This window comes from Calidris pugnax, unplaced genomic scaffold, assembly GCF_001431845.1.
Source record: "Calidris pugnax isolate Ruff unplaced genomic scaffold, ASM143184v1 scaffold102, whole genome shotgun sequence".
Lineage (NCBI taxonomy): Eukaryota > Metazoa > Chordata > Aves > Charadriiformes > Scolopacidae > Calidris > Calidris pugnax.
Window position 1 is genome coordinate 4073709 of NW_015090846.1, and position 26377 is coordinate 4100085.

Below are 26377 nucleotides of genomic sequence, written 5' to 3' on the forward strand. Positions count from 1 at the left end.
GCGTCCCAACATGGCGGCGGCGGGCGGCAGCGGGCCGCTGGTGCTGCTGGCCCTGCTGCTGGCGGCGGCGGCGGCACGGCTCTACCGGGCCGGGGAGGACCCGCTGACCGTGCTGGCGGCCGGCTCGGTGAGGCAGGCGCTGCTCAACTCCTCGGCCGCCTGGGTGGTGCAGTTCTACAGCTCGTCCTGCGGCCACTGCATCGCCTTCGCCCCCACCTGGCGGGCCTTGGCGGGGGACGTTAAAGGTGAGGCGCCGCCGCCGCCGCCCCCTCCGCTGCGGGTTTTCACCGGGCACCCCGCACCCGGGGAGCGGCCACTGTCGCCGCCCGGTTCTCGGCAGCTCTGCTCGGCGAAGGGCCAGGCTGCCGCCGGCCTGACCCGCAGCCCCCGCCGGCCTGACCCGCAGCCCCCGCGGCCTCTCTCCGGGCCGCCGCCGGTCAGTCCTCGGTGCCGGCACCGGGGCGCCCGTGTGGGCCGCAGCGGGGGCTCGGCTTATGCGGTCACTCGTGGGGCGCTGGGCTGCGGTGGGGCCTCGGCACGCGTGCGGGACAGCGGGGTCTGGGCTGGTGGTGTCACCCGTGGGCTTGGCGGGGCCTTCACACGTGTGGGTCTCCTCTCGTCTTGGTGGCTCTCCTCTCTTCTTGGTTCTGGGGTGGCAGGCACAGCCACGGAACGGCCCACCGGGCAGAGCGAGGTACGGCTGAGAGTAGCAAGTCTCCAAAATCAAACGTTTCTCAGAAATCCAGGCATAAAATACCCTCACACGCAGGGATCCAGCTGCAGGTTTGCGCTCTGTGCATGCAAGGGGATGCGCTGGGGCACAGGAGGTATGTTTCAACTAAACTCTCTGAGGCAAGATCTTTATCTTCTGTATGTTTTGTAAAGAGACCAGCCTGTTTTAGTGGCTAACCAAAAAATAAATATTGTGGTACTGTAAGAGGCCATGCATGTGTTTGATTTATGTCTTCTGAATTCAGTGTAGCATGAACGGACTGGGAAAAGAACTGCCAGGAAATAATATAAAACTCACTGAGAGTCAGATTTTCAGATTTATCAAATAGTGACTTGAAATTATGGCCTCTGTGCTTTATATCAAGGGAGACTTGCATTGCTGTGGCTTAGTCTGCTCAGGTTTTTTTGCAGGAACTGAAGTGTTTTACTCTAGTTGTAGATCTAAGGTAAGGAAACAAACAGCCCCCTCAGGTCCATGCCTTTGGTGGGGCAAAGACCTGAGATCAGATCTGTAGGAAATGTTATGCTTAATATAGTGGTGTTAAAGGCTGTTAAACTACTCTTAATTTAGCTTTTGACGTTCATTCCATTCGTTTGGATGGAGACAGTGGTTCAAATGCTTTCTTATAGTCTCAATTTGAGAGGGAGTGAAGAGCTCTGGCTTGTCTCTGGCAGCCTTGCATGTGAAAAGTGTTGATGGTTAATATGAAATGTAGGTGCAATATGAGGTGCACGTGGTTGTAGATACACGGAAATGGAGGCCTACCCAAAAATAGGTTCTGACAAACTCATCACATGGTGAGGGTTGCTGACTGAGGAGCAGAAACTCCAAAACCGAGAAATGCAGAGCAGTAATGGTTTCAGAGCACTTTAAATGTTCCTTACTTGCATGGTTGTTTTGTTTATAAAAGCAGTAGCTTTTTTTCTGTTTTCTTTGCATAAGTTTGTGTAACATTTTCATCTTGTCATTTGATTTGCTTGTGGTCAGAATAGTATTAGATTTCCTTCTTTTTTGAAGAAGGGTAAGAACAAGGAGGTGTTTTGAACACTGCAGTGAAGATCGTGAAGGGCTTCAACTGACCAGAGCTTTTGTCAAAATAAGACAGGGGCATGTTTGTGTGTCACTACAGCAGCATCATACCTTTGGAGGCAATATTTTTTTGTAACTTGTAATGACTTCTTCAAACTTTACTTTTTTTATTCTCACCTGCAGTCATGATAACTCCAAATAATGTTACGTGCTTGTATTACTCTAACCATTTGAAGGCCTATCTGCTTCTTAGTTCATTGAGTTTTTATGAAGACTTATACTTAAAAAGTGGATTTTTATATGTGGACATTGGCACTACCAGCAAATGCAATTGGCTTCTGGTGTTATTTGTCAGCAAAATGTTTCTGTTTTAAAGTTGGCATGAGTGGATTTCAGTAGGAGACTGAGAACAGTCACAGTTTTCATCTGTAGCTTCATCCAAAAATAAACCCAAAATGTTTCATCCACTTAGGCTGTTTTAGCATTTATTTTTCAAAAATGTTTACTCATCTGCTAGGATATTACAGCCATCTTTGAGGGTGCAGACTCATCTACATTAGAGAGCTCACTGTGGCTGTATTTGCTAATTTGGTTCAGTCCTGTTAAATTGGCACAACTCCTTCATCCATAAAAGGCCTGTGGTAATATACTTAATTTTTATTTCAGTTCTCATTTGTTAAATCTTGGCAATACTATCATTGTAAATTTCATAGCAGGAGGTAATCCTCCTGAAAAATAGGAGCAGTGATTGCTTTTGTGTAATTTACATTTTGAGTTTGATTCTGCCTCTCCTCTCAGAAGAGGCTTTAAGCTTAGAGTAGTTGCTGCTGCATTCCTAATCACACATTTAGTTTCATTACAGTAGTGGCTAAAGTGGCCATTATAGTTAATTGTACTTTTTCTGTCTTAAAAGATGATTGAATCTATCCACCAAAATGCCTGTGGGCTGGGATTATGTGTAGTAATTTTCTGTGTAGAAGTAACAAACCCTTGGAGATCTCATATACGACAACTCTTGAATTATATGCAGAAGCAATCCACTCCTCTGGATTTGGAACAACTGTTCCAAATCTAGCAATTGTTCTTCCAAATCTTGCAAGAATGGTTTCTGCAGAAATCTTGTCATTATTCAGGAAGCAGCCTGTGTGTTAAAATACATAGCTCTTAGGTAGCAGGCAGGGAGAGAAGTTCCTTGTGATCTTGTCTCCCTGGCTGAAACTTCACAATTGAAGTTAACACACAGCATCTGCCTGCTGGAGGAAATACACAAGGTTTATGTGAAGAAAGTGTCTTCCTGGTAATGCAGGGTGACTGGTGTGCTGGTATTCCATAGCATTTCTTAAGTGGGAGGTTGAAGCAACCTGCTGGATTTCCAGATTGTCCAGTACATTCATGTCATTGGTTGGAACTTGGTTAGCATAAAGAGAAATAGTATTGGTTAATGTGATATCACTCATCTACCCCTTTTCCTGTAGTTTGTGAGTTACTATTTCAAAAATACTAATGCTAATTTAAAATTAATCAGCATTTAAAAAAAAAACAAACAACAATCCAGGCTACGGTGCCACTGTAAACTCACATAGCCTAGGCTGTGCACGCCAGCGACTTTGGCATCCTTTAGAAAGGAAAAGGTCCTTTTAAAGCAGAAGCAAATGCTAAGCAGCACACATCCCAGCTGGTGCTCTTTAACCCAAGTATTTATCTGGAGATGGGTTTGCATTGTTGCGAGGAGGCAATTTGCATTAGGTTCATAGTGCTCCTATTCATTGCGTGGAGGAGGATGGAGACAGGTGGAAAAAGGAGGAGGAGTGGTGAAAGTTGAATGAGATAGATACCCAGAAGCCAAACTTTATTTATTTATTTATTTATTTTGCATTTTGTTTGGTGAAATAGACTGTTGTATCTTTTGTGCTCCTGTGAATACGTGCCCATCTGCTCTGCCATGCTTGGAGTTACTCCTGGTGCCTGTTCAGCACAACTGAAATTCTCCCTCAGCTGCCCCATCCTCCTCCAAAGACAAACAAAGGTCAAGCTAGATTTCAAAAGCAACTAGGCATGCAGCTGTCAATCACATCTTGAACTTGATGAAGATTTCATGCTCTTTGGTGTAAAAACAAGTTTAATTTTAGTGCTTTTTAAATTTTATTGATACTCAGGAATTGTGGTGTGCCTTCGAATTCTGCCCACAGCTACTTGGATTTAGCTTGGCTTTAAAAAGTAACTGTCTAAGGAATGTCTTGGAGACAGTTCTTCCTTAAAGTGATTGCTGCAGTGGAGCATGGCTCAAAAAGATAAGTTCCTAGCAAAATGAGAAGTAAAAAGCAATAAATGAGTTGAAAGCTTTTATTGAAGTTATATAAGCATGTTTATAGAAATACTTGGAACTCTTGTGGTTATTGCCATGAAACATTTATAAAGGAAACTTACTGTGATGTTCAAAATCAACTATTGAGCAGTCTGGTTAAAACTCAAATATTTTTTGAGGTATATCTAATGTGTTCCTGAACAGTACTAAAAGATAGAGGCAACTTTTGGTAGATAATATGCGAGTCCTTGGTTGTGTGCAGTTCTGGAGAAAATTTAAGTTTGGTAAATAGCGAGTCCTTGTTAAAACAGCTATAATACAAGATGCATCAAATTGATTGTTTTGTAATTGACAGCCATGTGGATGAGCAACTGTTGGATTAATTTTATTCAGTTATATGTATTATGCATGCTTTACTTCATGAGCTTAGCTAACAGGAAAAGCTAGAGAATACTAGCTGGGTAATACATTCTCATATCTTGCAAGTGTTGGGTTGGCCCCTATTTCATCCTCCTGGAGTCAATAAAATGTTTTCAGCCCTGGAACGGCTACATTGCACGTGGTGGGATTCTTTTTTATTTAGGTGTACTGAAAATACTGCTGCAGCTAAGACAAACAGGGTGGTTTTAGTTATTTTAAAAATCAGTAGGTTGTATTACACTTGAGGATAGAAATGAATAGCAAATGAGAATCGACTGTGGGCTTGATTTTTATGCCCCTGGAATCTCTGGGAGTGCTGCTGGTGACTTCCGTGGGCAGCAGGGCAATCCATCAGCTGGGATCCGAGATCACTTCTGCTGAGAATTGAAAGATATCTTTGTTTTCAGACTGGGAATCTGCAATTAGAGTTGGTGTGCTGGATTGTGGGGAAGAAGAGAACTACGAGACGTGCAAAGAATATGGTATTCACTATTACCCGACTTTTAGGGTAAGTGGCTTAATATATTGCCTCAGGTAAATAATGCATGCTTTGGAGTAACTAAAACCATAATAAACTTGCTTGCACGGAGTGTGACATGCAACTAGTTCTTTAGCTGGACTTTTCCTTTGCTTTTGCTGAAAAAGGTGCAGGATTGATAAAAGATTAATTCAAGTTCTTGCTGATGCAGTTATTTATAGCAGTAATTCACTCCTCTGTTCTGAATCTGAAAAATTCTTATTGAAAGAAGATACCATTCTAGAAAGTGCCATATTGTTAAAATGTATATAATACCTAGTTGTTGTAATATATTTAATAGATAAAAACAATTTGTATAAATATTTTTCAAATTAAGATGTTCGTGATTATTAATAGTGTTTTTAGTTTTGGTGTGTTGAAAGTAAAGGTAATACATTTCAATTGCATTTCAAGACCAATTAAAAATTTAGCCTTGATTGATCCTTCAGTATTTTTCTAATTAATTTTGTACTTTGCTTAAACTGGCTGTTAAAAGGGATCTTGTGTTTGCCAAAAGGATCTGCCATTGTTCATTTCTGTGTCTAAGTGCAATTTTTAACTTCTCTGTCTTTGTCAAACCGTATAATCACATTATTAACTGTAAGTGTGAGCAGAATGTGATGGATGGAGAGGATTGAATAAACTGTGCTTGTTATGACAGGAGAGGGAACAGGAGACATTTCACTGTAGAATTTGTGATGTTCTTCCCTTTACAAAGAACAATTGGGGGTGGTTTTTTTTCATCTTTAAAGTTTTGGGTATAAATTGGAATGTACTCTTTAGGGTTTTTTTAATAGCAGAAGGCAAACAGGCTCCATTATATATCCTGTTTAACCACTGGAGGGAGTTGAGAAAATGTGAATAGTGTTCTAAGTATATACACAGCTGTTAGTACTGATTTGTTAATAATTTAATTCATATTTGGGTTATTGTTTGCAGTAATGGCTCGATATACAGTATTGAATTATGCATTACAGTATTTTTCCTTTAACAGTTGGCTTTATAGTATATCAGTTTCAACTGGTGCATATGAGCCACCCTCATATAGAGAAGCAGGTCTTTGGAACTCATAGGTTAAGAGGGAAAACTGTCTTCTGAACAAATAGATAAAAATGTTTTGTAATTATAGCCATAAGAAGTAAAAAAATTCTTGAAAGCCGTTTTTGTTTCTAAACTGAGCTTTTGTCTGATACAGTGAGTTATTTTCAAAGCAATAATACTTTTTTTTTTTCTTCCACATAGTACTTCAAAGCATTTACAAAGCAGTTTACTACTGGAGAAAATTACAAAGGTAAGAATATCCTACTGTAAGAAATCCCGAAATTCCATGTCCTGTCAATTAGTTTGGACAGCCAGGGATGGGATGGACAGTAAATAGCTCCTTAAGATACGATATTACAAGTACTGTGTGAAAAGGGAATGTCGGGCAGAATTATAGACAGGCAAAACATTTGTTCAAAAGCTTAGTGCTCACATTCTGCTTTTTTTTTTTTTTTAATGTAATTCTTTTTCACAAATGGCTAGATAATTTTTTTACAATTCCTTTTTTCCCCCCCACGCACCTCATCAGCATGAGATCCAATTTGCTCAATCCTGACTCTGGTGCTTTTTGATCTGTCAGCCACTTTCCAGGCATCCTGAATCTCCCAGGGATAACCCCTATTCAGATGTTGACTAACTGAAAACAGGCTTATCCTGTGTGTCTGACAGGATCACAGCTTGAGGTGGTTTGTCTGGGGACAAAAGTAATGTTGTCTTTTTCAATGGATTAACATTTAAAAGGCCAGAGGTCAGAAGAGAGACCACCTGCACCATTAACCCTTTGTGTTAGAGACAGACCATAGTTGTACCTGTTACTTCTTGACATTTGTGAGAGCTTCTGCTTTTTAATTTATTTATTTTAAAGCAAATAAAATATTCTCACACTTCCTCATATTTTTACGAGGCTTTGTAACCTCACCTGGCCCGTGTGGTGAGAATGAGACACCTTTGCATTTTTTAATGCACGATGAATATACTTATTGCAAAAAAGCTACTGAATTTGTCCATGCGAACTATTGTGAAAACGAGCACAGATTTAGAATGAAGTGTGGTTTGAAGAGAAAATCGGGAAGGTAGACAGATGGTTAGATTTGGAAAAGTCTTGAGATTTTATTGATTTTTTTTTTTTTTTTTTTTTTGGGGGGGGGCAAAAGGGTAAAAGCCTGCAGCAGGGTGCTGTGCTGCAAAAAATACGCTTTGGCTCTGCTGAATACCCGGTTCCTGAATCTCACGGTGTATCCTGGTTGTCTGCTTCGTGGGTGAACCATGAGATTTTTTTTTTTTTTTTTTTTTTGGAGTGGGATGACAGCTTTTAAATATGATCTCATCTCAACATTAAAATGAAATCGTACAACTAAATCCTTACTCCCTGTCCTGCAGCCAAATAGTATTGTATTTTTTAAGTTTAAATTTCAAACAAAAACCAGACACAGAAAAGTATGAGAATATATGAAAAACTGCATGTTAATAATTTTTTCTCAGTTTACTGGAGTGTTTTATTTTTTTTGTTAACCTGTACTCAGCAGGAGCAGATCGAGAGCTGCAAACAGTTCGTCAGATGATGATTGACTTCTTACAGAACCATTCCCAAGAGTTGAGGCCTCCTGCTTGCCCTCCATTGGATCCAGTTTCGTAAGTTTCTTGTTGAAAATACAGTTCGTGTGTGCTAACTATGTTCATTAAATGAAATGTCAAAGGTCCTATTAGAGATGAAGTGAGCTTTTTTCCTTTTTATCAGTTCTGCTGTGAGATCATAAAGGGAAACTCTGTCAGTGGGTACATTGCATTCTACCTGCAGTAAATAACTTTTCTTTTTTTAAAAGGTCCAGCGAGATTACTTCTCTTTTTGACAAGAACAGCCATCATTACACAGCCATTGTGTTTGAGAGTAATAATTCCTATGTTGGACGAGAGGTAATGTAAACTTACAAATGGCATAATGAATATCAATGAATGTTATCATAACACAGCTGAGTTTTATGTTATTTAGCCAAGCAACAACATTTCTGATTATATGACTGAATTAAAGGGTTATAAGGGGCAGGTTGTGCGTATTTGAGATATCACAAAGTCAAGGAATTACAGAGGGCTGTTGTATTTAGTCACACAAAAGAAGTTGCTTACAAATGAATGAGATGTCATGTTAACTTCTTCTATTCATGTTTTAGTGGAAGATTAATGTATCAATTTCATTGTTAGCACGATTCTCTTGTCTTTCAAGACAAGTACAAAAGTATTGTCAGACTATTATTTTGTTACTGCTAGAGAACTGTTCATAATATTCATTCTTCTGGACATCTTTTGGGATTTCAGCTGTTTATAATAATCTAAATCCTCTAGTTCTCTTTCTTCACACATAGGTTTTAGGAAAATATGTTCTAAAATAGGATGATAGCTTAAAATTATTTTCACAGCTCTGAGGCACTGAGGAAGTGGAAGTCTTTGGTTTTTTGCTTCCCCCAACCCCCCAGTAAAATATTTGATTTGGCATCGTTTCACCACCTAATGAGCCTGCTGTTAGCTTAGACAACTGTTACTTTTCTCTTCCTGCCAAGACCTAGGATAAGTAAAGAAAATAAATTGCATAATTATCTAGGCATAATCTGTGTAGAAACATCCAGTGTCTGTGAAATGTTTCTAATTAGATCTGATGCTGAGATGGCCCAGTTGCACAAGTGGAGGAGGGTGTGCTGCCAAAAGCGAGAATCGCTTGGAGAAGCAGGCTGCTTCCAGACATTTGTTTTCTGGAAGCTGCTGTGTTGAAACAAGTGGGCATTACTGAAGAGAAGAAAGGTGATGGTTATAAAGTTCCTCAGCATTTTATCAAAATCGCTTTAATTTGATTACCTGTCTGATAGAGGGAAAGACTGAGTGTCATCTGATTAACAGAAAGTGGAGTCTGATTTCAGAAGAAGAAAATATTTGCTGATGTTATGTAGTATTTTAGCTGCATAGAATAGCTTAGTGAAATAGAAAATAACATTGTTTTCAAGTTTACAGTATAAGACAATATAGACAAAACTAATAGAAATCATGAGAGCTGCAGAAAGGGAGGTCATGCATTTATCACTGATGAAAGGAAGGTCTCTTAATTACAAGTTTGAGGGAAAACTTGCAAGGATAATATTCACCTGAAAGGGAAGAGTACAGTTGAAACTGTGAAACTAACAACAGAAAAAAAGAATAGAAGAATCAGAGTTGGCAGAGAGCTTTTAATAGTTGAGTCCTGGCAAATCTCTGAGGCTCCCTGATGTTACCACCTTCTGCCGCCTCCACCCTTTACTGAAGTTTACACCTTGCAAAAAAATTTGTGCCCATTCCCAGCTGCTTTAGTGCAAAAGCCCAGCGACTGGTTTGAGCTAAAATGCTGGACTTTGAACTGGAACTTTTGAGATACCTGAGAACCTATCCCTATGTGGAGTCTCTGCTGGGGGATTGGTAAGGAAAAAGAGCTGAACAGCCAGCTGGGTGCTGGGGCACCAGAGGCTACACAGCTTGATTTGGCAGGGTTTGCCAGGCAAAGCCTTAACTCCTGTAAGCCCTTAGGTTGTTTCTAAGGCATGGAGTTTGACATCAGAATTTCCTAAAGTAGTGGGACCAAATAAATGTTTTTTCACTACCTGGAAATTTGCCTTTAGACTCATATATATATATATAAAACATGAAACATAAACCTGTTGGTGCCTTTGGAATATCATCTGCGCTACTTTAGGTTTATGAGGACATTCTATCATTCATTCTTATGTTTTCTTCAGATGTCAGATTTCAAAGGGAGAAGGTCAGTATAGACCCAAGAAAAAAATGGAAGATAGGAGTAAATAATTTCTGGAGAAGGGTAAATCTTCTTTAACTGAAATTGTTCATGTCCACAAAATACTCGTGGATGTGCTGCCTTGGCGAACAGCATAATGATACCCTTAAAGGATGATGCACTTCACCTATTTATACGTCTTGTCCTACAAGATTGGATATTCCTTGAACAATGTATAATTCATGTCATCTTTTCATTACCCAGGTTATCTTAGACTTGATCCAGTATGAAAACATTGTTGTGAAGAGAGCGTTGAATTTTGATAAGCCTTTTCTTGAGAAACTTGGTATCACCTCAGTCCCTTCATGCTATCTGGTACATCCAAATGGGTCCCGTGGATTAATTAACAAGTAAGTCGTTATCTGTCTGAGGAATATGGGCAAGTTCACTTAAGCTATAAAAAGAGTTTCCGTAGCTTCCTTTCCTACAAAGTAAATTACTCTATAACCTTTTGCATGTGTATAATGACTTGTGTCCTGGTGTGTAATCAATACACTGTACTGACTGAAGCTGTGTGTTCTGTTTGTTTGTTTGAAAATTACTTGTCTTGAGCACTCTCTAGCAATTATCAAATAATCTGGTGTTACTGTTTACTCTCTGTGAGCGCTTGTAATACACAGATGTGGGTTGTGCCAGTGGAAATTAGACTTCATTGGACAGTAGGGAAGATTAGCCAAAATGGGATGATTAACTATAATAACAAGTTTATACTGGTGACAAAACTCACTTGTGAAGTAATGACCTCAAGTAGTGTTTCTGAGTGGAAATAAAAGCTCTGATGTAATGTTTGTTATATGGAGTTTGATATGGTGGGAGCAATGAGCTGATTGTTCCTAACAAATCATAAAACAAAGTGAATATTTTATTTTATACATTTACTAAATTGCTTTGGATATTCGTTCAGTCTGAGAATAAAAGTAATCTTTAATTTGTCCATTTATATACAGTTTGAAGCCTCTACGGTCTTTCTTTTCTTCATATTTAAAGTCGCTGCCAGGCGTAAGAAAAAAGCTTCTTTTGCCACTTCAGCTCCCTGTTCCAGAAAACAGAGAGGAGGGTACAGAAATCAAAGTGTGGAAAGAGTTCGATAAGTAAGTGATCCCCTTGATTTTCAGATCAATGCTTGGTTATTAAAATTCACTTGCAGATTTTTCTTGCTATGTGGGAAGCTCTACTGTAGTTTATTATTGAAACCTAGTGCAGTTCAAAATTCCATCCCAGGTGGTGCACCTTGAGTTGAATAAGTTGGTCGCTACTGAATGATCTGCATTCTTCTGCCTAGTGAAATTAAAGGCATTTGTGCTTAATACTGGAGAAATTATGGCATCGAAGCTGTTGGTTCAAATTCGTCCATTTCTCAGTATATTCAGGTAACACTTGTAAATTATTTCAGTTCTACCATCAAGATTACAACTTCTTTACGAATGTGAGCAGTGTTTCAAAAAAGTCAGAAGTGAAATTACTGAGGACTGCCAGTATTTGGTTGTTAGCAAGAAGCATTCCTTGTTTAGCAGCAAGGAATGTTTTTCTCCAAAAGTATTGCTTAATACTTAATTGACTTAAAAATGCCAAGGAGCAGCTGAAGTATATGATTTGAATTGTTGGAAAAACTTCAGCAAGTAATTGATGTCCTTGAAAAAATAAATAGTAAAATAATGAGCTATGACATTTCTGTAGAAAAGCAGAATTGTCTGTGTGCATAATAGGGAAGCAGTGCCCACTAAAAAGTGCTTGTCAAATGCAAGTGTAACATAAAATACTAAAGTCACTGTAAAAGATGTTTATCATACAAAATCCGGTAAGGTTTATCTTCACCCTCTTTCCCTCTTTGTTTGAGAGAAGGATGCAAAGGCTTTGTAGAGAGATAATCCCTCAGCATCTTTAGATGGAAAAGATGTAGGACTGAGTGCTTTCATTTTGTACTTATTTTCCTTTCCTAGATGCTATTAATGTCATCTCCTTTCAATGACTATTATAAAATATTTTACATGAAACATTCTGTTATCAAAACAACTTAGTTAAATTGAGCTGCTTTCCAGCAAGACAAAATCTTGGTGATGTGACTCTCCAGTCCAAGTGGCTTCTAAATAGGATCCTTTGGGAGAACCTCATGCATTCATATGGATGTCTCTTCATTTAAGAAACTTGAAGCAGAATTTTGCTGGTTTTTAAAATTTAAGTGAGTACGCTATTAAGGAGATAAGTTCAGAATAAGTCTGTAGTTTGAGTTAAGAATATAGATTATTCTGCATTTTACTATGTTATTTCCTGTGTTTTGTTTAGGAGGTGGGGGCAGCCAGTTCCTAAAATGATTGTTCTTTTAATTCTATTTGTTTTAGAAATAATACTGCTGCTGAACTCTTATAAGAAGCATTAACTCTAACTATGTGAACTTTTGTTTGTTCACTTGCATTGCTCTGTATCATACTGTCTAAAGTTTGTACTCTGAAAGCATTGAAAGGTAGGGTCTTGCATTTGTACTTTGTAAAATGTTTTTTGATGTTATGGAGATATTTGGTTGTGAGAAGGAACTCTTAAAATCTTTCATTTGTTTTATTTGTTTCACTTGTACCTGTCGTAAGGCGCCTAATTCTGCTTTAAGAGCTGCTGTGATTAAAATTAACTGTTAAACTTGTGTGCAAAGAACCTACTGTAAAACTGCTGCATTTGGGAGAGGATTTCTGGATTCAGTCCTTTCCAGCATTGACCTTTTTCAGTCTTGTTTGCACTTCTGCTCTGTGTATGTTCAACAAAAGTCTCCCTTTTTTCATAGCCTGTAATTTTCTCTTTGTGGTCAGTCCTGAGAGAAGCTGTAATTTCTTTACATGAGCTATTTCCTTGTTGACAATGTCAGGGTTATAATTTCATTACAAGGTAAAGCTGGCTGGGAGGCAAAGCGTTTAGTCAAATATAAAAATTCTTGTGTGTGGTTATGCTTCATTTGTCTAAACTCTGAACAAAATGACATAAAATTACTCTTTTTGGAGGGTACGGTGAAAACTCATTGAACTTGACATTCACCATACCCAGCACCTGGAGTAGCTGCTGTGACTTCCCTTAGTGGTGCAGGACAGACTGCAATCACTGTGGAGTGGCAAATGTTGAGGTTTTAATGACACCCCCTATATATCAATTTTACCTTCATGACTGGTGAGAAAATGAGCGAAAGAAACCTGCCACTTTATAACGTTATATATGTGTGTGTTTCAGATCCAAGCTGTACATGGCTGACCTTGAGTCAGGATTGCATTACCTGCTCAGGGTAGAGCTCGCCACGCACAAGACACTTGAGGGAGCTGAGCTCAAGACCTTCAAGGATTTTGTTACCGTCTCTGCCAAGGTATACACTTGTAGTCTTTGATTATTTGTAAGAATAAAGTGGCTCTAACATAAAATTTATTGTGTGACATAAGTCTCTCAAAATGTCTTTCAGAATGTTTAAATATATGCTTCCTCGCTGGCTTAAAAAAAATAGTTTTGTGGGTTTCTTTAAATGTTATTTTTGAGTTATTGTATGCCGTTCTGACACACTTATAGGGCTGAAATGCATTTAATTTAATCTTGGAGGGCTTGAAATTAAATAAAGCTTAAGTGCTTTGCAGCATATTGAACAAACACTGTAAATATAGTCCATTTATCAGATTTTTCAGCATAAGTAGCTATTGTAAATGAGTGGGATTTAAAAAACCCTTTGTTTTTCATTCTTGACTTTTGGATTTTGTTAATGCATACTTGACAAATGGTGTTGTGTTTAGAGAGATTAGTAACTTCTGTCTAAATTTTGAATATAATTGAGGTATTGCATTTAATTGGGTATTTAAAAATAATTGAGGTATTGAATATAACTGAGCGTTTCAAAAATCAAGATGCTTACATATTACATTTGTGTGAAGGGACAATGTATGTGAAATAATGTGATGGGACCTGAAAAAAAAAAAAAATAAAAAAATTTAACTTTATAACATCAGCCTGCTGAAGTAACCAGTGTCTCTTTACATTTACTTACTGAGTGGTTAACACTTTTATTTTAAAGGAAGTGAATCAATAGCTATTTAAGGGAATAATAAGGCCTATATGAACTATTTCCAAATATCTGGATTTATCTGAAAATCAGACAGACTGTTTCTTGTCCCCCCGCCCCCTGCAGCCATCAGAGGTCAGAAATCTCTAGCTGGCCTCATTTCTTTAAGAAAGTGTAGTGGTAATCTTTCCATCATATTATCCCTAAAACATCCTCTGGGCTTCCTGATGGCTCCTGGCCAGCTGATGTCATTTGCTTCCCCGGCTATTAGTGCATAAATGGGGAATGCTCTCTTTTTTTTAGTTGCATGCTCATCTCCAGGCTCCCACTGCTCATGTGGGGGCTGCTCTCCTCTGGCATTCTTGGTTGTGTACCACTTTCCTTGGAGTTCTCGTTCATGAGTCTCAGGTCTTTCTGTTGGGACACTTTTTATACTGTCCCCCTGTGTAACAGCATTTGTAGCAATGATAGATCCCAAGTCACAGAGGTTTCTGGGGAAACTTTCATTGTTGTAGAATTAGATTTTTTGGCAATCGGTGCAGAAGCCTGTTGTTCTTTGAATCCTCAATGAGACAGATACCTACCTGAGATGCTCTTGTCTTTTAGATAGTAATGAACAATATTCTGGGGCTCCTACAGGAGTATATGTAATTATAGTATGCAGTCAGTAGTTCAGAAGTGTGCTGGTTTTTTACAGGCTATTTAAGAGTTGTCTTTGGACCCAAAAGATGCACACAGCCCCTTGTGTTAGATACAATACAATGTAAAAGGGAGTTCCTGCTCATTAGATTTGCATGGTGTATGAACTAGAGATACTGTCGATAGTTGGACAACGGCTGCAGAATGACCAGCATATGTATAGCATGTACTGTCATAAATTGCTTTATGTATTTAATGTAGCAGATACAGGGACTTTATTTCCCCATCTGTTGAAATACTGCTCCCTCTGGAAGGGTACTTAGAGGATCATACGCATACTCTACTTAATTCTATAGTAATTACAACCATCACTAAAGCGAGATACCATTTCTAGTGTAAAATAATGGCATTACCTCTGATTTACAGTTCCTCCTGCTCATCTGCCAGACTCTGACTTCTTTAAATTGCAAGTTAAGGAAGTCACTATTTCCAAATCACTTTGGAAATCACTGTTACACGTGTGGAAAGGAAAATGCTCTTCTAGATAACCATCATCTATATTTACAGAAACCGGAACCAATATTTTATAAAAACTAATTTTTGTCATTAACCTTCTAACAGTGAGAAGGATTTCAGCCCCTCTGATTCCCTTAGGTTTTATGCTCCTTTCTGAGCTGAATTACCTGAATGCAAAATTCTCTGTAACCTGCCCAAAGTTGTTCTGCCTCATTTCTGCTTGCTGTTGAGTAGCTTCATTTTACTGGTTAACATTTTGTGCATGCAACTTGGTGAATTTTGTAAGCAGAGGTTAGTGTGAGATGGCTTCTTATGGAAAGCAGAACAAGTAATTAATTTCATCATAACAAAAGAAAATCTGAAGCATTTTAAAGACAGGAAAAACAAATTTAGATAAAGATAAAAGTGTGTTGTTGCTAATGATATTTGTGCTTTAAAATACGGGTATTTTCTTCTTATTTTTTTCCCCTCAGCTTTTTCCTGGCCGTCAGCCTGTGGTGAAGTTGTTAGAGACCTTGCAAGAGTGGCTAGTGAGCCTTCCATTAGACAAAATCCCTTATGATGCTATCCTAGATCTGGTCAACAACAAAATGCGGGTAAGCTGTTAGCAGTTTCCAGCGTAAAATACAGCATTAGTAAAGGATAAGATTCTATATAAATCTAAGACATCACTTACTGATAGCCCCTCAGTCATAATGGAGTTATAAGAAGGTTAAAATGAAAATAAAGTGAAATCATTACCGGAACAAAAAAATCCACATGAAGGAATTGAAATGAGAGAATTGAAATACACAATCCTGTCTCAGTTTTATAATGAGCAAGCAATCACTAAGACACATGGAAACACGTGTTCCCTGACGTCACCTTCAAATGATGCAAGGTTCCCAGCAGATATTTCTGAGGTGCCTTTGCTTGCTGTGCCTGCAGGATTCTCTTGAAGGTCAGAGTTTAAGCGATAGGAAATTTACCCATTGAAGTGGGTATTATTCCTGAAGAGTTTCCCAAAATACTCTTCTATCAGCGACTGTACGTTGTGTATCATGTAATATGTTTGCAAGAGGGATGAGTTTTGTATGGTCCATCAGAGTATCTCAGGCTTAAGGATTGTTACGAGTTTAAAATGTGTTTGCCTTAAGCATGAATTCATTTACAAGTGCAGAGAGTCATTTACTATTCTTTATCCTCGAATCAACTCAATTTCAAGGTAGGATCAGGTCCTAGAGCCACGTATATCTTAAATACTCTTTTTTTTTTTTCTTTTTTTTCCCCCCAGATTTCTGGGATATTTCTCACTAAGAAAGTTCAGTGGGTTGGCTGTCAGGGCAGCAGACCCGAGCTGAGAGGTTATACCTGTTCCCTTTGGAAGCTGTTTCACACCCTGACTGTTCAAGCTGCGCTGCGACCGAAAGCTTTGATAAATACAGGTGAGCAGCAGTTACATGAGACTCTTGAAGGGAAAAACAAATACGTGCAGCAGGTCTGCTGTGCAATAGAAAAAGTAATGGATTAGAGGAATTCTGTGTGTGTAAATACTCAATAAGTGGTGGCAGACAGTGGTGTTGGAGGCTCAGCTTTCAGGTTGGTACCAGCAGGGGTCAGAGCGCAGCTTCACTGCAGTGGGAAGGCTTTGAAAGAAAGGCTGGCCATTTGTCCTTGCTTAGAAACGTGGTAAATAAAGTGTGTGGCCTTAAAGATGGGAGCAATTAAAGCAGAAAAAAAGAGAGAGTTTCAAGCGAAGAAATTTCGAGCTACCTGAAGAGGGGTGAAGATTGTTCAGGTTGCACGGTTAATTAATTTGAGAAGAATGAGATCTAACGGTGCAGTTTGGTAGCTGTAAAAGCTATACATCCATTAGCCAATCCTGTAATTTTGTTTCTTAAATACTGAATGTTATGACTTGGAGGTTTTTTTGCTTAATGTACCTACTGCCCATTAATCTGTGTAGTGATAGCTAATTTGCAAGCACTCTGTAAAATTGCTTATTTTTAGACTTGCAGCATCTTGTGAAGCTGCATGTTTATATTCTGGTGATGATTCCTATTTTAAAAACGTGCTGAATATATAATCTGTTTTCTTTACACAATGGAATTAATAATGCTAAACTATTGGCCTTCATATGTTTTTATTCTTGCCAGGAAAGTGCTTATAGTTTTATTCAGTTTTCATTTAAAACCTTTTTTTAATGTCTTTTCCAAGGAATATAAGAATAGAATGTTACTAGATCATAAAACTCAGAAATTTGCAATTTGTCAGTTGCTGATTTAAAAAAAACATCAGTTACTTGATTGTTTCAAATTATGTCTACACATATTTGTCCAGTGTTACTTGCAATCACAGTGGAAATATCTCAATTCTTAATATTGAATCTCCTGCAGAATAGAAATTTTTTTTTCTGATAGCTAATAATCCTGTTGTTGATTTTTCTTTCTCTCTTTGTTTTGTCTTGTTTTGTTTGTAATTCATGGGACAGTACCTTGAATCCCTTTAATTTAGTAATGTGCTCTGTGTGGTGAGTTTGGGGGTTTTTGAACTGGGTGATTATTAGCTGTTCAACAGCATCACGCATAAGTTAAATTTCCCCTTTTGTCCCTGTTGCCAAAAGTGTTTTAATTAAAAAGTAAAAACGTTCTTAATATTTAGCTATACAAAATCGCATCTTAAATTGCTCCCATGTTTCAGGCATGACCTCCAGCCAGTCTGAAGTTAAAAATACATTGTAGAACCTGAAAACTCTTTGGCACACTTAACCATCGATTTAAATCGGGACAAATATGTGATGATCACTTCTTATGGCGAAAGAATTGGGTCAGTCTGAGACTGTCGGATTATGTCTTGGGAGGTTTTCCTCTCCTTATTGCTTGTTTAAATCCCATCTACTAAAAAGCATGATGTACTCCCTAATCCTTCCCACCACAGGTAGGGTTTTATGGTTCTTGTCCACTTTAAAGATTAGGGTTACCCTGAATTGCAGTAGTTTGGGAGGAAAGAGAAAAGGAGGATTACACGATGATACATGGCAGATGTTAATAGAAGATTCATCTCTGGGCTGATAAAAGAAAAACAAACAAAATGAGCCATTTTGCAATTGTTTGTTTTCTTTTTAAAGCAGCTGTATTTTTCTTGATAGTTTCCTCTACTTGCAGAGTCTGGCAGTTGATGTGAACTCGCTGTGGCTTTCTTGATATAATGTTTTTATTGGTTTATATTTGACTTGTTTTAATGTTGAACGGTGTAATTTGAACCTGCAGTGGGATCAGCAGAAGGGAATCCAAAGGAAGCCTGAACAGGACTGCTCACATCATTGTGAAAAATCATTGTATATAAAAGGGTGTATAAAATCATTGTAGAAATCTGGTCCTGAGGATGCTTAATTATATGAAATGTGGGTTTAGGTAATAGGATCTGTTAGTGTGAATAAGACAGGCTTGAGGATTATTTTAAAAAATATATATATCTGAATTCTTTTTTAATCTGTGCTGAATTTGAAATACTTCCCCACAGAAGGAATTTTCAAGAGCGTAGCATTGCACAGGAGAACAGATATAATTAAATTGATGTATGAATCTCACTTCCTCCCTAAAGAGGTTGTTTGCAAGTAGTCACTTTTGTTGTGGTTTTTTCTAAACACACATTTAGTATACATGCTAAAACTGTTTTGCCTGAAATTTGCTTCAACTTTCCAAAATTATTTTTCAGCTTTTCTTTTAATACTGTAATTTAATCTGCTTTAATCTCGTAGCTTTTATTTATACATGCCTGTTCAATCACAGATATTGAACGTCTGAGTAGAGATTGTTTGCTTTTTATGATTTCTTTTTGTCTCCAAAGACTTTTTTTGTTGCTATGTTTAAGAATATAATGTTGTTGTTCGAAATCAAGGTGTTTATGACAATCTTCATGCATTTCTCATTGCATTTCTTTATGCAATCTTCATGCATTCTCATTTCAATCTTCTCATTTCTCATAGCAATTAAGTACCCTGATAGTTTTGAATAGGTTTTGTTGAGTTTTTGGGTTTTTTCCCCCAAAAACAATACACGTACAGAGGGCATATGTCCTACCAAACTGCTTGTTATTCACTACTGGAACAGGACATTGAGCAAAGCACCATAACCCTTTACTACAGAACCTACAAAACCTGCGTTGTAAATTACTGGTGGTGGAGGTGTTCAACCGCGGGAGTCGGTAATTTGATCAATCTGCATCATAAAACGTGTTTCATTTGACAAGAGTGTGTTTGTGATAACGTATAGTACATTTGTAAGTACATTTTGGCATAATTTACTAGGTCAATTAAGCATGAATCAGAAAATCTGTGAGACAGAGATGAAGCCATTAGGATTTTAAGGAATTATATCAGGTTTTCAAGCCACTTACAGATGTAGGGACTACCTGCTGTCACAGTAAGAGCCTAGGACAAAGTTTGCAATCTTATAAAGACTGTAGTTTACTTCTGAATAAAATAATGATTATTTTTTTTTTTTCACTATCTTTAGTGTAAAAGTTGAATGTTACAGAAAGAATAATATGTATGTATTTATTTTAGGAGGAATTTAGGATACAAACAGGTATCACAGCCACCTTGTGAAGTACTTATTAGTGGGGTTTTGACTCTTGTTGGGTTTTTTTACTAGCAAGGTCACCAGAACTTAGTGTCTGAGCCTAAATGTAATGGTGATTGTGTAACGTATATACTCATTTAATTATTGGGCCAGATAACAGAGAAAGTGTGGGCTTCCAGAGGAATTGTGTGAAATACAGGCAGTGTGGGACTTTGCATATTTTAACAGTTTCGAAATGTACACTCATAATGGGCTTCTGAAAAAATTGGAATGTCTGATTTTCATTTAGCTAGGGTTGTTCCCCCCTCAAATTGTAAGATATTCTTTGAAAGGAGAAATGTCACTGTAAAGAACACTTGGCCTTTAACTCTTATTTTAAGGTACTGTTCAGGGTAACTTTGAAGACAGTTGTGTAGACTAAATGGTTTAGGATGTATTTGTATAAACAGCTACTTTGCATTTTTAATAACACTCACTCACCTAGCATTTTTTGAATCTTAGTGGTGTTTGAAATAATTCCCTTGTAGTTGTGTCTGATATCCCAGACAATCTTTCAAAACAGTATGTTTTCCAGTGTACTGTTTGAGATCACCTTAAACCCTACATTTGAAATCAAATTATTTGGCAATGAATAAATAAATGTCTCACCTCAACTACTTAGTGACAATATTAAATAAGTATTTTGTTGGGGAGCGATATTTCTTCTAAAAACTGTGCGAAGCTTTTAATCCCTCTGATATTTGTGACTTACTGAGGTGTAGGCTCTGAGTGACGACGTGTGTCCTGTGGATATCTTTAAATTATAGAAGTGGCTGGTTTCTTACATCTGAAGTGGAGGTGTAAATTTGCATGGGACAAGAAGGGAGCAGCATTTCCTTTCCTTTTCCCACAGTTCACTTTTATGTGCATTGAAGTGCCTGTGTTGAAGCTGTGTTTGCCCAGATGGTGCTATCTATCATTTGTTTTCCTAGGTCTTGAAGACAATCCTCAAATAGTGCTGCAGATCATGCGGAGATACATTCACCACTTTTTTGGATGCAAGGCTTGTGCTCAGCATTTTGAAGAAATGGCTAAAGAGTCCATGGATTCTGTGAAGACCTTTGACCAGGCTGTTCTCTGGCTCTGGGAGAAGCACAACGTCGTGAATAACAGGCTCGCAGGTATGGAAGGGGCTGGCTTAGGAAAACCCACCAAAGGTAGCTGTGTCTGAAAGACAAGGCTATGGTGTGTTGTACAACGGGGTTTACATTTGAACAAAGAGAAATGCAAATTATGCTCTGTAACATGAGTTTAAAACGACAGGAAACTGTTGTTCCAGCTTGTGACAGTCCTTTATTAAATCCTGACTTCAAAAGACTAACTCCCCAATTACAGTGGTGTGCTGGAAAAGATATACAAAACAAAACCTAGAGCATCCCAATCATTTGTAACTCTGAAGCCCAGCACTGACCTTTGTGTGAGTGAGAAATAGACACTTGAGATACGCTCTCCTCCAGTAACAGAGTTATCTCTTATGATGTATAATGAAAAAAACTTCATCATTCTCAAAGATACTGTTTCTTCTGAGATTTCACTTGTTGCTTGATGAGGGGATCTTTTCGGAGTACAAATCAAAGCCTTTTCAAAAGGGAGCAATACTTAGTTCAGCTACTTAGCAGTGAATAAAACATGATTAAATTTCTTTCTGTAGCAGTTTAAATAGATGGTAAAACCTGTCTTCATTTTGTTCTGGAGAGATGCTGTATAAAAAATGATGATAATTGAACAGGAGACTTTCCCAGGATAAAAGAGTCTATTAGCAGATCAGCAACTGAATAAAATAAAATTACTGTATGAAGAAAATCTGTTCCCCCACTAGATTGCTATGTTTTCAGTTAGACTAAAAGTACCGTTAAAATACTGGTTGTATTTAATCCGTTCTGTTCTGGGGATATCAAGTAACTAAAGCACTAAAGAAAATTGGTTTCTCTTTGCACTTAATCCCTGTCTGCTGTTATGGATCTGTGTAATGTAGCATTAGTTACAATTTAAATATGCTATATTGTGTTTATATTATGGTTATGCTGAATTCCCAAGATTTATGAAGCACTAAATACTGTTGTGAGTATAAACAGTTTTGTCTCCTTTCTCCAAGGAGGAAAAAGTAAATGAAGAGGTATTAAATAAAAACATCCCTTAGTATTTGTTACTATTGCCAGGTTGGACACAGAAAAAGGTAGTCCCGTTGAGCAGTGGAGTAATATACTTATTTAGAACATTAACTTATTGAAAAACTCACATGGATATTGATTTAGATGATGCAACAGCCGGCTAAAATGCCCTTTTAGTAAGAAGTATAAACATACTGGAATAAATAATAATGTTAAATTATGCTTTTTAAGTTCAGTAAAATTTCTCTTTGGGACAGTGACTTATTTTAATCCTTAAAAGCTGCATCTGTATTTCTGGTAATATATACAGCTTTCAACAGGAATGGTGTTTGACAGGTCAATGAAAACACCTTGGCACAGCCTTCAAGTGCGAGTCCTGAGATTGTTGTATGTAGCTCTGCCCTTAATATTTTTTTCCTGTTGCTTTAGAACGTATGTTTCTATTAGTAATCTTACCATAAAATGTTTTGTTTCTACTTTCTCTACTGAAACAAATTGTTTACTGAGTAATCTTTGAGATAGCTGAGAGGCAGACTTGTGCTCTTACTTGTAAATATCAATATTTTTAATCATCCTTTGAATCCCTAAAAAATATTTTGCTCAAAATCATGGGAGAGTTTCCTGCCTTTAAAAAGGATAAAAATAAGAATAAAATGAGAATCTATATTTATTTCTGAAGTATTTTAAGTATTAGCATACTAATAACAATAAGCTGAATAAATTAGCTTTTTTACCAGGTGGAGACTTTTGTTCTGAAAATTCTCTCCAGCCACGTTTCAGAATTGTTATGTTTTTAGAGCAAAGTGTACCACTAGCTACAGCATTCGGCTCTTCGCCGTCGAGACAGAGTGGTCACAGCTATGAGCCACTGAAATGCTAAAATTAGATCCAGTTCAAGACATTTATATGTTTAAATGCTAAAAAGCAAGCTGAAATATACATCTTAAATATGATAACGGCTTTTAAAGTACTGAAAATATTTTGCTGTAAGGCAAGCTATGGAAAAGCAAGCTTAGGATGGAATGGTTCACAATATAGAAACATGAAAATATCTGTAACTCTTTGGCCTTGGAGCTGTTTGCTGCAAACCAGGCTTCGGGATTAAAGAGTATTGAGTGCAAAAGAGCAGTTTGTTTTGAACCATAATTCAAGTTAACCCCTGAAAGGCCCAGATGGTGGTGTTTTCATGCCTTCTGAAAAAAATAGCTATTGCAGCATCTTGTTGTATTAGAATTTGAATGCTACAGCTTTTACTGAGAGAAAAGGAAAATTATTATGATTTAGCGTTTGTATTTTGAAAGAGGAAGCAATACTTCAGAACGTAACTGATGCATCCATAAGAAAATTTATGAATTTCCAAATCTGTCCGTGATTGTCTTCCATTTAATACAAACATTATGTGCTGTGGGCTTTATTTTTTCCCAGCCTCACTATTTATAAGTGGAAAATGCTCTCTGTGGTTTCCAGCGAAGTGTCTGATGGTTCAGCTCTCTGAGTTCATTTGCTTCTGATATTTTTTTCTCCTCCCAATTAGGTGATTTGACTGAAGATCCGAAATTTCCCAAAGTTCAGTGGCCAACTCCAGACATTTGTCCTGCGTGTCATGAAGAAATTAAAGGATTACACAGCTGGAATGAAGCCCAAGTTCTACAGTTCATGAAGCATCACTATAACGGTGAAAATATTCTATATAAATACATTCAAAGCCAGACTGACTCCAGTGAAGCCGACCAGGGTGATGCAAGGGAGCTGAAGGACAAAAGCCTACTGAAGAAACCCAGTGGAAACAGAGAAAATCAGATCCAGGATAAAGAGAAGATCCTGGATTCAGAATCGAAGGCGTTAGATAAGCTAATAGCAAATCACGGACCTGGCAAAGATAGTGGTAAAAGTGCAGCTGAAGCTGCTGACCTTAAAGAGACGAAGCAGGCCCTGTCTTTCTTAGGGATTGGATTTTCCAACATAGACATGAGTCTGTGTGTCATACTGTATGTTGCATCATCCTTATTTTTAATGATCATGTACTTTTTTTTCCGAATGAGATCCAAGCGGTGGAAAGTGAAGTATTATCGTTCGTCTGTATAGAAGTTTAAATTGGAAACAAAGTTTTCATTGTGTGTGGCTGTTCAGTACCAGATACAGCTTTAATATTTATGATCAGGGATTTTATATACAGTATTCCTTGTAAAACCCCTTTGTTCCCAAGTAATTTCACAAGTGTTCTAGCTTAATAGATGGAGCTCGCTGTAAGGACCTTAATCTTTAACTGAGGCACATAGTGCTATCATAAAATGTCCAGTGAAGTAAGCATTGCATTTTTCAGTTAAAATTTTTCCATGACTTACCACCTACATCCTTTACTCATTTTCGGAGTAAACATTACATTATGCAATCAACTGTGCCTGGTTTTAGAAGGAAATTGGATATTGTTTGGTGTACTTCAAGCCAGTTGTGTGTTTTTTTTTTTAATTTATCCAGAGGTGATTTTACCTACCAGAGTACTGAACAGTTCTGCTGTTGCCTTGGCTGCTTCATTTAGAGAAGCAAGAATTCTGATTATTTTTTTTTTTTTTTTCAAGAAACAAGAGTTCTCTTCTGATTAAATCAATTCCAAACCTATGTGACTTTCTGAAGTATTATTTACACTGCATATTTAAAGTAGAAAGCATTACATGTTCAAATGAGGCTTCCATTCTCCCATGCATTCCAGCCAAGGATGTGTGTGTCTCTGCTGGGATGAGGTTTTTGGGGTGGTTTTTATCTCAACAAGCAGCCTGGTTGTGATTGCTAATGGTGTCATCTATTTTAATAGAGTTTAGATGTAAGCAAGGCCATGCTCAGACCCAGTGCTTCACTTGCTCCTGTTGGATGTGTTAATGGAGCATTTTAGATTACACACCTCACTCATTTATGAACCAGAACAGTAACTAATTATTGTGTTATCCAGATGGAAACCAATTCTGATGAACTCCAGTAAAGGGAAACCGTGTTTTTAGTGAAGGACAGGGAGACTCTGTTTGCAGTATGACAAGCCAGAACAAATTTACAGATCTGGAAAGGCCAAGTTCCTTATGATGTTGGAGAACTCTACAATATAGTAATTTTTCTTCTTGTAAGGTGAGGTTAACACTTCATTTGGAACTTCTAGCTCTGAGCTCTCAGAGTATCACCTGCAGGCTGTAAAGTTGTCTGCACAGGACCTAGAACAGCCCATTTCTCTTGCCCTGCTGCTGGAGGGCTTCTGTTTGGGTCAGGAAGGGTTCAATGGTGAAGTCCAAGAGCTGCTCCGTTCTGGGATGTGGCAGCAACTGGGAACATGGCAGTTGCCTTTACAGATCTGTCTGGGGTCCTGGCTGGCAGCAATTAGAAGAAACCATGAAAACAGTTGTAAAATTACCATTTGAAATGGGGAGTTCCTTTCTGATCCTGGCTGTGGGAGATAATTCACGTCCTGGATAGTGAAGTTTATAATCCTATCCAATGTAATTGAGCATGTTCTAGTTATCCATTACCTAATCTTTAGTTAATCCTAATAGGTTTTGGCCTCAATGTTTTCTTGTGGCAGTGAGTTCTACAGATTAATTATGTTATATAAAAGGGCTTTTCCTTTCAATTCTACATTTGCAACTTTTAATTTAATTGACCGTTTGCTAGCTCTTCTGTTACGCGAGAAGGAATAAATAGTCCCTGGCCAACTCATTCTATTTATACTGTTAGTGTGTCCTCCTCTTATTTCCATCGTAAGCCCTAGCATAAAAAGTTTAAAGCCTAGCAACAAGAATGGTCTAAAAGCACAAAAACTCAAACAGGGTTATTTTTTCATAATCAAATCTTGTTTGTTCACAAACCTGAACGTTTCTGACACGACTTGCTGCAGCTTCGAAGCTCAATTTTGTTATTCCAATGGGAAGATTTACTGTCCCTTGTTCCTTAAGTTTATCAAAATAACATACACATAAAGTAATAACCTTCCGTAGTTATTGTAAACATGTGTCAGAGGCCAAAAATTCTCCATTCACATGGCACTGTGAGTCTGAGCTGCGCAGAGCCGCGTTATCTGTGGGTTTTTTCTTAAGCCATCGTCGCTGTTTATTGTACCCACCCGATGGCTCCTGCTCTGGTGGGGGGAAACTTGACTCCCTGCTCTCTCCGTGAGGCTGGGACTGGTTCCTGCCTCCTGCTGAGCTGGGGGCACCTGTGGGCAACTGCTGCTGCCTCTGGTCTAGTGGGAAAACTCCTCTTTTGGTGTTAAATCTGCGACATTAAGTCAGTCGGTGCTTTTTAAGGACCCTCACTGCTCAGGAGTTCTGGCACAAGGAGTGATCGTGCATCTCATTTCTTTAGGAATTTAGGAGTCCCTCTCGTTATCCGTATAACACCTGGGCTTGAATAGTGAAACAATCTGTAAGGAACTGGAAAAACAGTGAACCAGGGGTGGAAGGTGGTCCAGGCCACTGGGAAGGTGGTGCCACTTGCTTTGTGCTGGAATCCAGGGAGAGGTCCCAGGAGGAGGCTCGTTAAGAGGAAAGCCCAGAGCTTCCAAATTTAGACTTGAAAATCAGACAACTTTTGAGTGACCTAAGCTGGGGAGATGCTGGTATCAGCCAACAGGCAAGAAAGTTTTGCTTCTCAA

At 38.2% G+C, this 26377-nt stretch overlaps 1 protein-coding gene across 2 annotated transcripts; it reads left to right on the forward strand.

The window, feature by feature from the left end:
- Nucleotides 1-26377, forward strand: QSOX2 (quiescin sulfhydryl oxidase 2). 2 transcript variants are annotated; one of them, XM_014943044.1, is made up of 12 exons: nt 1-245; nt 4895-4995; nt 6247-6295; nt 7569-7677; nt 7869-7959; nt 10061-10206; nt 10804-10947; nt 13067-13196; nt 15506-15628; nt 16306-16456; nt 20566-20754; nt 23279-26377. In XM_014943044.1, exons 1-12 carry the CDS (start codon nt 11-13, stop codon nt 23827-23829), a joined length of 2019 nt encoding a protein of 672 aa, XP_014798530.1. In that variant the 5' UTR covers nt 1-10; the 3' UTR covers nt 23830-26377. The 2 variants fall into 2 exon arrangements, with proteins under 2 accessions (XP_014798530.1, XP_014798531.1); XM_014943045.1 differs by having other exon boundaries at nt 7572-7677.

Bases quoted from the DNA above. Each gene is read 5' to 3' on its own strand.
- QSOX2 (XM_014943044.1), top strand. From the start codon at position 11: ATGGCGGCGGCGGGCGGCAGCGGGCCGCTGGTGCTGCTGGCCCTGCTG. The intron at 6,296-7,568 runs GTAAGAATATCC...ACCTGTACTCAG, and splicing joins TACTGGAGAAAATTACAAAG to CAGGAGCAGATCGAGAGCTG. The intron at 13,197-15,505 runs GTATACACTTGT...TTTTCCCCTCAG, and splicing joins TTGTTACCGTCTCTGCCAAG to CTTTTTCCTGGCCGTCAGCC.